Here is a 14,641-nt window from a genome sequence, read left to right on the forward strand (position 1 = left end):
GAAAAATTTAACAAAGGACAGAAGGCGCAGAATAAATATAAAATTTAAAGCAACCTTGAGAGCAATGTGTGACTTTGAGTGCAAATTTAGATGAAAACAGAATGTTAAAATTCAAAACAGCTAAAGTGTTTTGTTCTTTATCAATATGGATAGAGAAAGTAAATCAATAAAAAAAAAATACGGTCTTTTGCAGGGGAGTGTATAAAACAAAATGATAATTTCCCATCGTATGTTTAAGCAACATTTCCTTTGGATTGGTAAGAAGCTCAACAGTGTCTCTATGTGGAGGGTGGTTTTCTGAAATGGTGGCAATTGGTCAGCACAGAGCTTCAGGTTCAGTCAGAAAGACAGGAAAAGGCGAAATGTGAACATGTAGGCAATGATGTTTTTAGGAGAATGAGGTCGTATAAGGAGATAAGGAAATGGAAAAGCTTTCTTCACTTAATTAATGCCTTTGCTCCCATATTTATTTATTTTTTAATTTACTCTGTGGTGAAACTATATCAGTCGAGAATCAAGAGGACTGGATTTATTTCATCTGCATAACAATGCCATATAAATATAGAGCCCTGGTGTTCAATATATGAGGAGACTTTACAATAAGTCTGAATATAATCTATTTATTCACACTAAAATCCTTTGACATCAACTATTTAAGGACTCAAACATATAGCTTCTCGTGTAGCCAAAGGACAAAATGTTTTTCTCTCATCTAGGAGCTCGCCAGTACAACCACAGTTTCTTCTTTTGGCCAACATGCAGCTCCAACAGAGAAGGTAAGTATTTATGGAAAGAACACAGCAGTCAAATGAGACACATAAATAAAACAGCACCATGGAGCCATTAAAGATTAAGACAGAGTGATAGTGACTGAACTAAAGGTCAGGGCCACGTTTGCCAAAGTCACAGCTATAAAATCTATTTTTGCAGGTTTTAAGCTGGGTCATAATTCTGGGTTGTTTGGTTTACTATGGATACACTGTTGGGTTTCTCATGCTGGGTCAAAGGGGTTTCATGGAGTTCATTCACAGCTGACCAACCGGTTACCAAGCTGCTCATGCATTCATTTTGCTGCTTGGTCATTGTCGACATGTCTGGATGTGTCTTGCATTCAGAGGTTCGCGCAACACATGATGGGCAAGATTTTATGATTCATTTTTGGTTAATATTACGTGACAGTTACATTAGCTGCTAATTCTGGCCATCAGAAATTTCATTGTTATGAAATAAGTAACATTACATGCAAGCAGTACCTGCTAAAAAGTTAGGAGTGAGGGAAAGAGAAAAACATTACAGCATAATGACTGTAATATAAATGCAACGTGATAGAATGTCAGCAACCTTAGCCGCTAAATTGGCCATTAATCATAATATCAAGTTAAATTATGATATTGTCAATAACATCAGCCGCTAACTTTGGCAACCACAAAATTTAATGTTTAGATAAAATTAAAAATGCCATTAACATTAGCTGGTAAGTTTGTGATCAACAATCTAATATAAAGATGAAATTGGAAAAAAAAAAATCTTTAACTTCAGCTGCTAGGTTTGGCCATCAAACATGTAATTTCCTGTTAAAATTAAATTTAAATACCTTGCACATGGGTCAAGTCTCTTTACCATAATAAAATGGGAAAAAAACAGCTGAAATGTTTCTGGCTTGTGGTCTCACTCGGCATCAAATATGTCACTTTTGAAATTATAAACTAAATTAAATTTGGTTCACTTCTTCTCATTATAATAGACCACACAATTAACATAGTTATAGACACCAATCAACACCAGGACAGAGAAGTCTGAAATACTGCTTCAGAAACATCAGATGTTATATATTGCGTAGTACGTAAATGTTAATATCACGCTATGTATTATGCTCAAATTGTTCAGTCGCTAAAGGTCAGAGAGCTCTGAAGGTCCTGCCAACTCTGCAGGACTACAAGAGGGGAGGAAAAGTCTACAGACCCACTGAGGCATCCCTCAGGTCATTTATTGACAGCCTGTAAGTTTTGCTTTAGTTTTTCTATTTCAGTAAGGGTCCATGTTTGTACTGCTTGAAAACTGTGAATGTAAAACAAAACTCATAAATGAGAAATTTTAATTGCAAATGTAAAAACAGACCTGTAAACAAGAAAAACTAAATAATAAATGTGGAAAAAAAAAAACTACCGTTTTAATGTACTACTGCTTTAACAGTTTTCTGTGGCTCTGCAGGAGAGTCAGGCTCGTACCTTCAAATATTTGGCAGGGACCTGGACTATAAGAGCATGGGAAGGTCTTGCAAACACCATGTGCATATTTATATACAATCTGTCTAAAACATGTTTCTTAGTAACTTAAGAGACCTGCGGGACATTCTTAAGTTTAAGAACATTTTAAGTTGTTAGAAATAGCTTTTAATCCTGAATTTGTGAGTAGGTAAAATGGGCAGGGTTTTTTACAAGCAGTCTGATGAAATTGGCCTGGTTGTCTAAAATAGAAAAAAAAAGGTGATAGCATTTTGATGGAAACAGGGATCATCTCATAAATGAGTATAAAAACCCCCAAGAAATCAAATCTTAAAGAACATTTTGTGTATCTGCACTCTGCAGCCTCACAGGGTGCTGCTAATCTTGTCATGGTCACTGAGGCATATGAAGTATTTCATGAGGGAAAACAGTAAAGCCAAGAAATAAACATAACCAGATTGCCATGGATTCAAGCCCTTCTCTTTCGTGACTATTTTTCAAAATAGTCAAAACAGTAATGTGTATAATTTATGCCTGCTGCCAATGGAACCCAAACACCTCTGAAAAATCTAGAAATCGTACATCAGAGAGTTTATTTTGCAGAAGCAAATTACTTCTTCTGTAAACAGCGATTTTGGCCTTTTTATGTAGAATTGGCAGTATTTGCACAGAATCTGTGATGTTCTCCATTTTGAGGAAAGGGGGAGGAGTGAGATCAAGATAGCTCAAATATTACCTCAGATAAAGTCACACTTAATATTTGTATACTGTTAAACATTATTTGTCTTTGACTTCCACTTCCTTACTTGTGTTAATCTCAAAAATCTGAATTTGAGAACTCCCGAAGGAGGTTTACGATGAGTACTTCATTCACTAAGGTTGTCCTCGTTTTATCTTTGTGACCTGGCTGTAAATGTTAATGTTTAGGGGACACAGCTAACTTACAGAATGATGTCTACAAATGATCTTGTGCTTACAGAACTGAACTGTGCTGAGTTTACTGCCACAAACTGGCAGCCAGTGCTCGAAAGCAACTAAGTTCATTTACTCAAATACAGTTTTTAGATCAACAAATAAGTCATGATGTTATATTATAGGTTGAGATAATGAACTGATCCCAGGGATGGATTCATAAACTACCCAGCAGTTTTTTTAAGGAAAATTTGCCTCTCCTTTATCAGCTGCAATGTTAAAATGATGTACACTCTGCGTAATGGAAAGTTTTACAAAAGTATATTTTGATTTATTTCTTTTTTTTTACTTGTAACAGAGCAATTCTACAATGTTAACCTTTGTTTGAGTCTGTCTACCGCTGTAGCCAGCAGTCCGGATACTATATTTCAGCAGTTCCACACAGTCTCCTGCCAAGAGAAACTAAATATTTCAATTGTAAAAAAGTCCCATTGTGTCAGCGGGTCAGTATTTCTTTATAAGAATTAGGTTTACTGGCCAGATCTGTTTATGTTTACAAGGGATTTGACTCAGTGCAAGCAAGTAGGTAAAAAAAATAAAAATAAAATGTGCTATTGGAGTTTTATAAATATTTTACAAGATTTCACAAATGTTCACTTGACTTTAATAATGTAGATTAATTGTTTGGTTCACTCTTCTTCTGCTTAAATTGTTTTATTTTGATTCTGGATAGAGCAGCTCTGACTGACTGCATGAGTTCAAGATGCTGAAAAAATGTCCTTTCTTCTCTTTCACCGGTTTTACGGTAGTATCATCTTGGAAACGGAAGTCTCCATGACAACTTCCTTGGTAACCAGAAGCTTGTCCTCAACTGTGTTTGAGTCCGGCATGTTCCCCCTAAATACACAATTGGAAACCGTCTTCTGAAATGCTAAATTAATGTTAACTTTGTCGTAGTTTATTGTATGCATTCATGGGTTTCAAGCTATTACGAGCGACGTGGGAGAAATTAGCCGAGCTAACTTTTAACATTAGCAATCTAGCTAATCAGCTAAGCTAGAATCCGCGCTGTTCACTATGTCTCATTGAGGAGATGAACTCCCGCCGGTGGTGTCGCTCACTTTATGTGTTTGTCGTCTTTTGTGCACATTTGGTAAACGCAGTAACAGAAACAGGGGTCTCTTCAACCGTCAGTGTCCCCCCAACAAATGCGGAGCCTTTCAGCTCCGCGACCCCTGCTCCCGGCGGTACGGAGGCCGTGGACCCCAGTGTCGGCACCACGGAGGTGTCTGAGGCTCCCACTGCGCCCACTGAAGCTCCCTCTACACCAACTGTCCAGCCTGTGGTCACTCCAGAGGGTAACTTACTGCCTCTTGTCACCCCATGAGCTAAACACTTTAGTCCAGCTACCTTTGTTTTTCTCCTGCAGCCATATTAAGTTTGTCAGGCCAAGCAAGACTCTCGTTTGATGGTGTGATAAAGGTTTCAGAGCAGCTCCGTGACCCGTCAAACTGTCTCCCACTGTTTATGCAAGCAAGCTGAACTCTTTTGACCTTGTCCCCATAATTTGTTTTTAATCTATGGCTCTCAAACCCTATCATCTGTTTCTACAGGGCTTTGTAGCAGTATGTCTATCAAACAATGATGCATTACTTAGATTCAAAATAGTTTGCCCTTTCTCTGTTGTGGATTTACAGTATTGATTAAAATATATGGTACAAATAGAAGTTTACAGTTTGAACTCAAGATCTAAGTCAATTCAAAGAAGAGTCACAAACATTTCCTAATTAACTTTTACAATGCAATTACAATAAATGCAATTATACAGAGCATCTGTTGTCTTGTTTTGAGCTCTTGTTAGACCAGTAAACCTCATGACATTCTTTCATTTTACATGAAGCTTACTAACACAAGTCTTTTCTGGTGTTTTCCAGGTTGTCTCTGTGATTTAACCCCTGATTTCTGTGACATTGGCTGCTGTTGCGACACAGGTGATTGTGGTGTTGCTAACTTGAGTACGGTTTTCAGTGGATGCCCACAGAAAGCCATGTAAGTGTTGTGCAGCTGCACTAAAGTAATAGCACGTACAGGGCACATTTTCAGCATTTAAAAGCGTAAAATGTCCTTTATTTTACAGATCAGGAGTTTGCATCGAGAAATGGTTAATGTTCCGGGCTAACGTGGATTCATCTCTTGTCACTGTGACTGACTCCTTGTTTTGTGTCCGGTCTGAAGGTAAATTGATGTAATAACATCAGATTAATTCATAAATATGGCATGATTAGGGCTTAAACGATTTAACAATCATCCGTTCTATCAGCAGGGGAATCAGTGATAAAGTTAGAACGAATTTCACAAAAGTGCATCAAAAATTAACATATAAGCATCTGCCATGGATGCTATTAAAAATGTACATTTTTCTCAACTGGTCCCAACAGATAATGCACCCCAATCTCTCCAAGCTGTACCTCAGTATCCAGCTTTAGGGGATTCATACCACTTCTCACCACCAGCACCTACAAGCAGCAGCCACAGCAGAGCTTTCTACAGGGTAACAGAAGATTTCTGTGCACAGTATTGTATTTTAAGTATTAAAAGTGATCAACTTTTGATATTTGGGGGTCCTAGCCAATACCAAAAATAAATCGGGGGTTCTATCTTTAATAAATGAAATATAAATAAGACTCTGCTTTCTGTAGGTTGATGATGTTATACAGACATATTTCTCCAGCTCGTCTGTGCGGGGTCTCCTTCGTCAGCCCTCTCCAGGCGCTGCTGCGGCATTCTGTATCAGCCGCAACCCTGCAAGTAAGTTCACACACATAAAAAGTGTGTAAGTAAACTGAATGTAGCAAAGTTTATATCACAACCACATTAACCACTATAACTATTTAATTGCCTTCTTTTTGTCTGCTTGTAGAGTTCTTGAGGTCTGTGTCTCTGTCTTGTACTCGCATGTTGACTCCTCAGTCCTGCACCACAGACCCAAATCTCAATGCCCGCTCCTACTTCTCTGACTTAAGTCTAATCAAGGTCAGTAAGTCTGCCTGCACTAAATTGTTTTTCTGTGCAAAATTACTGGTGCAAATTTCACAGCAGAAAGGCTGACATCATTTTTTTTTTATTACAGATTCCAGTAAGCGAGACAGAACAAGTGTCAGACTTTCTGGTAAGTCACTGACTGTACATACAACTCTAAGCCATAAATGACATTACTAGAAACTCGCAAGTTGATGAACTGTCAGCCTACAACATCAGCTGCCAGCACTGGCATTTGTAGTTTTCTCCTTTATGTCATCAAGCAAAAAATCTTGAATGAAACAATATCCCTTACACTTATCTACAGTATGAAAACTGTTTCTGAAACATAAGAATTAACTTTTTATAATGTTGATTATTGCTGATTTCCCGAGTGCAGATTCTTTTAATGCAAAGGAACAGGATGTGCATTTAAAAATAAACCTTTAAATCAGTAGTTAATACCAAAATGACATCTTTTGTCTTTAGAAAGTAAGACACTGTACTAACTCTGGTTTCAGATCCCAGTTACACCACTGTCTGACTGGCCTGCACCAGGCAAACAAAACAGCTCCTGTACCAATGTGGTGAAAAAGGTGAGAAGCCACATAAATGTCTTAAATCACAAGGCCATTTGAATTAATAAGGAAACATCAAACCCAGCTCTGCTTTTTCTGCCTTTCCTTTAGGTGGAGTTTATCATAGGATACACAGGCAGAGGAGATCTCACATATGCAACAGTGAACATAGTCTTAACTGATGTGGATCCAAATCAGCTGCTGTTGCAGACACACTCTGTGCAGTTCCAGGTAGCCCATGAAAGCAAAAACAGTAAATGAAATATGATTTCAAACACTGACATTAATGACATTTGTCTCTTGCAGCTGGCAACACCCAGCCCCACTCCAGGAGGACCAATCCCTGCAGTTGGACTCAGAGTCGGATCTCCTGTCATTGGTCGCTTTAATGGAAATGTGACTCCTGTATCCTCTCCATCTACATCATGAACCGCTCCTCTTTAAGTTGTTAAGTTATATTTTCATTTATTCAGCTTGTTTAAAGGTCAATCGTGCATGATAGCTCCTTGACAGTGAGTCAGCTGACCACGCTGAGGATGTCACAGGGTGGAGAGTGTTCCTCTGACCCCAGCAGACGAGCACCCATCCTCTTCACACACAACACCATCACTGGCTGCACATTCAGGTGATCCCACACTATTTTGCTTCGCCATTATCATCTCTGAAGTTTTGTTTTCTGTGAAGGAGTGGAATTTTATTCCAGTGTCTACAAGTCATTTCAGTGTCTTCATGTACTGTCTAGATCCCCATCTAGTGACTGTTCACAGCTGCAGTCCCAGATTTATGGGATCTTGCAGGGACTTGCTACTCCTGATGAGATCGCCATGAACTGGGGCTCCCAACTGAACTGGACGAGAGTCATCACCCAGATGTGCCCTGTCAGTCTGCAGGTACAGCTGAAAAAGGAATCTTAAGTATTTAAGGGAGAAAGTTTAATTACTTACGTTATGTTTTTGTGACCACCAACCTTACAAAGTTACTGCGTTATACCTGAGTACAGTCGGACTTGAAGATGATTAGACTTGAATAAAAAGTTCCGCTGTTTTTACTCCCCTATTCACAATTGTTTACCTTTTTCCCCCTCTTAGGAAACGTGTGAATCAGGCTGCCTCCTCCCCAACTCCCTTTCTATTCGAGTACTATGGGCTCGCCAGGGTCTCTTAGACCTCCCCCAGAGCTACATCTTGGGAGCCAAATACATTTTCAAGTGTAAAAATTTCAAGGTAGGCAGAAAAAAGTTCAAAATTTCTTCTTTTCTGTGCAACACGTTGTTTCACATCTACAAAAATATCTACATTCTCTCCTCCCCTCTCCTCTTCAGTGTCCTGTGTCGTCCCCTCTTGCTCTAACTACTGAGGTGACGTTTGCCGACATTACAGTTTACCCAAAACCCCCCAGAGGCTTGCCTCAGCCTGACTGGAAGTTTCCATTTGGTTTCTTCACTAGAGGCACTGCTGAGCTGGATGGACACATTGTTATGAACGGCAGTGCCACTGAGAAGGTCACATGGAGTTTAATGCTGTTCACAGTCATGTTGCTAACAGGATTAGAATTCTTCACTATGTAGCTGGATACTGAAGGTAACAGTGGAGCGGTTAGAGAAGTTTTCAGTGCTTCTTAATTTGAGGAGAAACTTTATATGAATGAACTGAAATTAATGTATGAGGATTTTATTTTGCTGAGCTTTTTTTTTTTTTTTACAAAATAAAGAGTCATCCTTAGGTAAAACATGAAAATGGTTGATATTGTATCATCCAAAAATACCTTAACTTATATGTTTTGTACATTTTCAGGAATAAATACATTTTTACAAGACAGTTTGAGCCATCATTTCACTGAGGTAAAGATGCATTTCTTGCACACAGCTCTTCTTCTCTCTCCTCTTTTTGGTCACGTTGGTGTCTGTGCGTTCCTCTTTCCTTTTGTCCTATGTGGTGGACGTAGCGGAGGAGATTGACTACTGCAGCAGGAGTTATACCTTGCAAACGTGTAGCAGCACCCAGCTGGAGGACAGAGCATAGTATTAGTTGTACATTAATTCATTTCTATGTAACAACCCACAGGTTAAATTATTTATCCATGTGTCCACTGAAATATAGGCTCTTCTGCAGGTATTTTATTATTTTCTGGTCTTTGAAAATATGAAGAGAGATCAAAAAGTTATTGGTAAACAATAAATACAATATGGTAAACAATATACTCTGAATGTTCAGACTCACAGTGCTGGGTCGAACTCTGTCCAGGATCTCTCTGACTTCCTGAGACAGTGACACTGGCAGAGACAAATAGTCTATGTCCTGTGGGAGAGACATGTTCTCCTCCTTCTGAATTCTCTCAATCTCTTTCCTCTGGAGGTCACAGTGAGGCTTGTACACAGCTACGTGGCAGACAGGAGAAATGTTTTGTTGAGAGAGAATTAACTATGCTACGGTAGCTTAAAAGTTCATAGTACAAATACAACATTTTGAGGCACTGCAGAAGGATAACAGAGCCAAGAAATATGACAAACACCAGTGACATAAATGAATCGCAGGTGTTAATGCCTACAGCTCATGAAGGTAAAATCCCCCTCCCTTGTTGCCTCAAAATGCCAAAATCAGCTTTTACCCTCTATCTTGAGCCTTTGTGAGAATTCTGCGTAAGGTGAAAGGCACTCTGGGAAGGCAGATGCCAACATTTCAAAGGAGACGTCGTTGTACTGCAGCAGATCCACACCACTGAAAAAGAAGCCACATGGCATCAGTCAGGACCCCCAGCTGACCGCAGGTGTACTCTGGACAGAAACTCGCCATGTGGCAGACATGACCTGTCACACTGGTGATCCCACATATTGTCACTCACGTCAGAGTCGCGTTCTTGCTGTCACTCATACGGATGCCAGGCAGCCTTTTTCTCCACTTGGCAGTGGACAGAGTGAGAGCCTGCAGGGCCGCCAGTGCATCCTGCAGACTGTTCCTCACTCTCACAGCCTCCTGGTAGCGCGAGGAGGACACACATCCCACCTCCTCGAACCCTGGCAGACGAGAATTTTTATGTGAGGAGAAAAGTTTAACAACAACTTGTGATTTTAACATCCTAATGGGTGAAAATCAGAGCAATAAATGGATTTACTGTGTAATGTTACATCTAATGTACAATTTATTAGATGTGACAATAAATGGCATCATAATGTTATCATACATTTTCTTAAGGGAGCATCACAAGCGTGTAAAAATTAATTGAACCTTTTTTTTCTAAACCTTAGCAGAGCTGCCTATAATTGATTTTAAAACCACTGAAATAGCAAAAGGGTTCATTTTTATATGAACACAGGTTAAAATTGTATTATTTGGCTGTATTCATGCAACTATACACCAATATAGTCCAATATCATGATACACATTATTTCAATAAATACCTTGATATGTATATAATGTGTCGTTATTTTAAGGAACTACTGTTGCTTTAAGGAGATATTTGACGTGCAATATGCTTAACAGTGCTTAACACAACAACCAAATTAGAGGTACAGATCAATTTTATTTCACTCAGCCAGAAAAATAGACCCCAAAATTGGTGCTATTTTAGTGCAACTCATGCTGCTCCAATAAGTGAATTGCCGGACACTGTACCTACCTTTCAGAGTGAGGCGGAGATCAGCGTTGTCTGGCCTCAGAGAGGTTCGATACTCAGCCCGGCTGGTGAACATGCGGTAGGGCTCTGTAACGCCTCGACTCACCAGATCGTCAATGAGAACTCCAATATAACTCTCTGTTCGAGACAATGTCACTGGAAGCATGGAGAGCGCCCAGCGGGCAGCATTCACCCCCGCCCACAGCCCCTGCAAGGACAAAAAAAAAAAAAAACCTTTTCCTCAGATTTAAATTGTTTCTGCTATTACAGAAATCTGTTTCAGTGTAATTCATATAAAGTGGAAGAAAGAAATGATGCCACCATGCTGCACTCCTACCACTGTTTTTAACCCTTTTGCTATATGTGGGTGTGTAAATAATACTATTTATGTTTGTATTGACAATATCTTTGTCCAAGGTTTGCAGATTTTGAGTGAAAGAACTTTGTTGATACTAATATGTGACATTGTCTGAGCCCATATTTCTTTAGAAGACAAAAAATTTTGTGACATCACTGCTGCCAACAATTAATTGGCATTAAAGAAAAGATCATCAGCAGAAAATATTTCTTTAAAATCAAATACTTCACCTGGCTGAGCCCAGTAATCATACTGAACTGAATTCATGTTATGCATTTCTGCAGCAGCAGAAACTACGTCTGACCAGCAAAAGAAGGAAATTATCACCAAGGGGATTTTGTGTTATATGAGTCTTAAAAAAAAATGCAGTTACCTGTGCAGCAGCCTCCTCGTACCCTGTTGTTCCGTTGATCTGACCAGCCAGAAACAGACCTTGGGTGCTTTTCACCTGCAGGGCAGGGCTCAGCTGAGTGGGACACACAAAGTCATACTGCACGCCGTAACCTGGAAAACCCAAACAACACCCACTGAGATGTTTGACTGTCAGATCATGATGTATCACTGTAACTCTGCATTGAGATCGACTGTAAAATCACTTGTAGACTAAGCAGGACTCAGTCAGTATACCAGGGGTGTGGATCTCAGCTCTGTGCATGGCAGGGATTTCTCTGATGAGGCGGAGCTGCATGTCGGGGGGCATGGTCATGGACAGACCCTGTGGGTACAAAAGGTCAGAGGTCACCCCCTCAGGCTCCAGCCACACCTGGTGACTCCGGCCTGGAAAGCGAAGCACTCGTGACTCAATAGAGGGGCAGTATCTGAGAGAGACAAAGCCCAGGGTTATTCCTTTGGAGTCTCAGAACACACTAAGTAGATGTCTAACATTTACGTAGTGTGTTTGTGTTTGTGTGTGTGTGTGTGTGTGTGTGTGTACCTGGGACCCTTAGTGTCTTCCTGTATGTGACAGTTGAGATGAAGACTCTCTCTCACCACTCTCTCCACACCTGGAGTGGTATTGGTCAGGTAGCAAGGCAGCTGCTCCTCGGGCTTCAGTGTGTTTGATTTAAAAATGTATAAAATTAAAAACATCATTAATTAGAAAGGACACAAGATTTCCCCTCAATACTAGTGCTAAAAAAACTTGTGGTTAATCATTGAGTCAACCAAATGAACTAATGAACTTTTTAGACAATAGCCGGTTTATAAATGAGATTTTTTTATATTTACTTTTTATCATTAGTCAGATAAAAATACTAACATTTGTCAGTTACAGCTTTTCAAATGTAAGGATTTGCTGCATTTATATATCTGTGAATTAAACCCTTCTCTATATTCACTAGGACAAGACAAACACATTCATTAATAAAATAAAAGAAGTACTGGGCACAAGTACTTCACATAAACTTTACCTTGCAGCGTGTGTGTGTATTAAGGAAGCTGAATGGAGTTGGATGACTGTCAGGGGGATGAAGCTCAGCCAGGTGAAGGTCTACTGAATCCTTCACAATCCTTGGAGGTGTACCAGTCCTCAGTCTGCCTATCCTTAGCCCCAGCCTCTCCCTCAACGTATGGGACAGCCCAGCGCTTGATGGAGCATCTCCAATCCGACCCCCAGGGGATGTGGTTTGGCCCACAAAGAGGGAGCCGGACAAGAAAGTACCAGTGGTAAGAACCACGGAGCTGGCTGAGATCAGGTGGCTTCCATTCGCTGGGAAACATGTTGAAAGAAGTGCAAAAGGATCATAAACTGATTAACAGGCTAGTTTTTTTCTGTAATTACCGACCAATTTTGCAAAACATTGGAAGTGTGGGACTGTGAAAACAAAAATGGTCAAACATATATAATATATCTTTATAACTACACTGCTAAAACTCAGTATAGATAAATTGACCACAGTTTACAGTGTTTACCATTTAAACCCTAATTGTGATGATGGAATAAAATATACAGTATGTGAGGTAAAGGCTGACAGATAGCTGTCTTTTTCTCCCTACCCAAACGTATCCCTGTTACTCTGTGGCGTCCAGGCTCCTCTGGGTTTGGTTCCGTCACCAGCAGCTCCTCCACCGAGCCCTCCAACACCGTCAGCCTGGGAGTGGACAGCAGCTCGGACTGAACCCAAAACAGCAGGCAGACATGCAGACAGTTAATGACATTTTTTACTCATTCACAGTCAAAAATTCTGTTACACCATAAACAGGAAACTACAGAGGCTTTTTTTTTTTTTTTTTTTACATCTATGTACGTGATACCTGAATGAATTCACGGTAGCGTTGGCGGTCCAGCTGGGCCCTTGGGCCCCACACAGCAGGGCCTTTTCTACGATTTAGGATGGAGAAATGGATCCCGGCCCAGTCTCCTGCTCGACCGCAAAGCCCATCCAGAGCATCTACCTCCTTCACAAGCTGGCCCTTCCCTACTCCGCCCAGCGACGGGTTACAGGACAGGGCACCTGTGGGGATGTGAGAAAGAAGGAAAGGAGGTTTGGAGAGTCAACTGTCTGTTTATTCACTTTGATAGAAAACTTAATCCACTTGTTTACACCAAAATCACCAAACTTAATAACTTAATAATAACAAAACTATATTCCACTAAGAAGAAGAGAAAGATTTTTGTTAAGAGTTGACTCTCCCTTTAACAAAGCCCTTCCTCTCACCGATGGTGCTTATTTTCTGTGTGACCAGAAGTGTCTCGGCTCCCACTCTGGCCGCTGCCGCCGCCGCCTCTGTCCCTGCGTGACCCCCACCCACCACAATGACATCATACTGCTGTCTGGTAAGGTGACTGGCGCGTCTGGAAACCAGGGACAGGAGACTCTGCAGCAGGGGGGGCTTCTTTGTCAACATGTGAGACGCACACATGCTGAAGTCAAGTTCAGATGGTCAGAAATTTGAATACAATGACTTTTGGCTAGAGAGATAAACAATAAACTGCTTTAATTCTTAGTTATATAGTATTTGAAAAGATTAAGTATAATACAAAGTATAGAGGTAATGCATACTCAATCAGTTCCTTTAGAAGTGTTACTGCATTAGGCCTGACAGATAATTGACTAATATAATGACTTTTTATATGCTGCTGCTAATGTACCCCAGTTTTTCACAATTGAAATCCACTGACACAAACTTGAGCCAATTACAGCAGTTTCCAAGGAAGGACAAAACTACCACCTTTAGGGCTGATTATTTAACATTAAAACATATCTTTCTTGGAGCATCATTTAAAATGAATGATAGAGGTTACTTCCCACCCAACAGCTTTTGCCCAAACTGTCCAGGCTACTAATCATTTTTGTTTAGGTAATAAGTGTTTATCTACCAGATCTTTAAAAATCGATGGATGTAATTATCACCTATAACTTCTATGAAGATGTTTTCCATTTATCTTTCAATAGGATCTGAAGAACATGGATATTTAACTTCACAACACCTAACAGTACTGCATTTCTGTATTCGTACACATGTACAGGTCCAATCACTTGAAGTATTAAAGATACATACAGTTTGTTCGGCGAATGAAGTCTTCTGTTTAATGTCCAGGTTTCCGGCAGAGGAATGTTAGATTTACAGAGACATCAAGGTCCTTGGGAAAAATTACAAACCTCCTGCTATATTACACAAATGCTCTTTACGGAGGCGGCCATGCTGCCTGCAGCTGAGCGTCGTAATAACTGCAGTACAGGCTCACTCACAAACCGGGTCACTGTGCTGCTCTTATTATAAATTATTGATGAATTCATGAATGAAAATGAAAAAAAAAAACACACATGAAAAGGTGAAACGAAACGAATATCGAGGTGATATTTGTAAACAAAAACAATTATTGATCTTTTGTGTGCGGTGAGTGCCACGTGTACAGCGGATGCCATTCATTCTTTTTTTTTTTTTCTTTTTTTTTTTTTTTTTACATCGGAGATCAATCGCGGATCGATCAAAAA

The 14,641-nt window shown here is 40.0% G+C and overlaps 2 protein-coding genes across 2 annotated transcripts; one reads left to right on the top strand and one right to left on the bottom strand.

Annotated features, from left to right (window-relative positions):
* The first annotated feature begins 3,809 nt into the window (after nucleotides 1-3,809).
* Nucleotides 3,810-8,548, top strand: LOC139608350 (tectonic-3-like). The gene is made up of 14 exons (XM_071462005.1): nucleotides 3,810-4,495; nucleotides 5,072-5,186; nucleotides 5,275-5,372; nucleotides 5,576-5,688; nucleotides 5,837-5,945; nucleotides 6,058-6,170; nucleotides 6,268-6,306; nucleotides 6,677-6,751; nucleotides 6,845-6,964; nucleotides 7,040-7,138; nucleotides 7,255-7,358; nucleotides 7,476-7,623; nucleotides 7,822-7,956; nucleotides 8,055-8,548. Exons 1-14 carry the CDS (start codon nucleotides 4,231-4,233, stop codon nucleotides 8,298-8,300), a joined length of 1,779 nt encoding a protein of 592 aa, XP_071318106.1. The 5' UTR covers nucleotides 3,810-4,230; the 3' UTR covers nucleotides 8,301-8,548.
* Nucleotides 8,388-14,544, bottom strand: mto1 (mitochondrial tRNA translation optimization 1). Its single transcript, XM_071462001.1, has 13 exons — nucleotides 14,205-14,544; nucleotides 13,361-13,566; nucleotides 12,957-13,156; nucleotides 12,699-12,816; nucleotides 12,113-12,411; nucleotides 11,638-11,750; nucleotides 11,331-11,521; nucleotides 11,077-11,207; nucleotides 10,349-10,553; nucleotides 9,575-9,746; nucleotides 9,341-9,450; nucleotides 8,953-9,110; nucleotides 8,388-8,736 (listed from the first exon to the last, which is right to left on the bottom strand). The coding sequence occupies exons 2-13, from the start codon at nucleotides 13,563-13,565 to the stop codon at nucleotides 8,566-8,568; spliced, it is 2,073 nt and encodes a 690-aa protein (XP_071318102.1). The 5' UTR covers nucleotide 13,566; nucleotides 14,205-14,544; the 3' UTR covers nucleotides 8,388-8,565.
* Between the last annotated feature and the right edge of the window lie 97 nt (nucleotides 14,545-14,641).

This window comes from Trachinotus anak, unplaced genomic scaffold, assembly GCF_046630095.1.
Source record: "Trachinotus anak isolate AG129_WGS33_773 ecotype Australia unplaced genomic scaffold, CSIRO_AGI_Tana_v1 ptg000025l, whole genome shotgun sequence".
NCBI lineage: Eukaryota > Metazoa > Chordata > Actinopteri > Carangiformes > Carangidae > Trachinotus > Trachinotus anak.

What these genes read in the sequence shown, in the direction of transcription:
- mto1 (XM_071462001.1), bottom strand. Translation starts at nt 13,565, where the DNA reads ATGTGTGCGTCTCACATGTTGACAAAGAAGCCCCCCCTGCTGCAGAGT. An exon ending in ATACACACACACGCTGCAAG is followed by an intron (nt 11,751 to 12,112) that starts GTAAAGTTTATG and finishes AACACACTGAAG; the next exon opens with CCCGAGGAGCAGCTGCCTTG. An exon ending in ACGAGGAGGCTGCTGCACAG is followed by an intron (nt 10,554 to 11,076) that starts GTAACTGCATTT and finishes TTGTCCTTGCAG; the next exon opens with GGGCTGTGGGCGGGGGTGAA.
- LOC139608350 (XM_071462005.1), top strand. Translation starts at nt 4,231, where the DNA reads ATGAACTCCCGCCGGTGGTGTCGCTCACTTTATGTGTTTGTCGTCTTT. An exon ending in GCCTGTGGTCACTCCAGAGG is followed by an intron (nt 4,496 to 5,071) that starts GTAACTTACTGC and finishes GGTGTTTTCCAG; the next exon opens with GTTGTCTCTGTGATTTAACC. An exon ending in ATCACTGGCTGCACATTCAG is followed by an intron (nt 7,359 to 7,475) that starts GTGATCCCACAC and finishes TGTACTGTCTAG; the next exon opens with ATCCCCATCTAGTGACTGTT.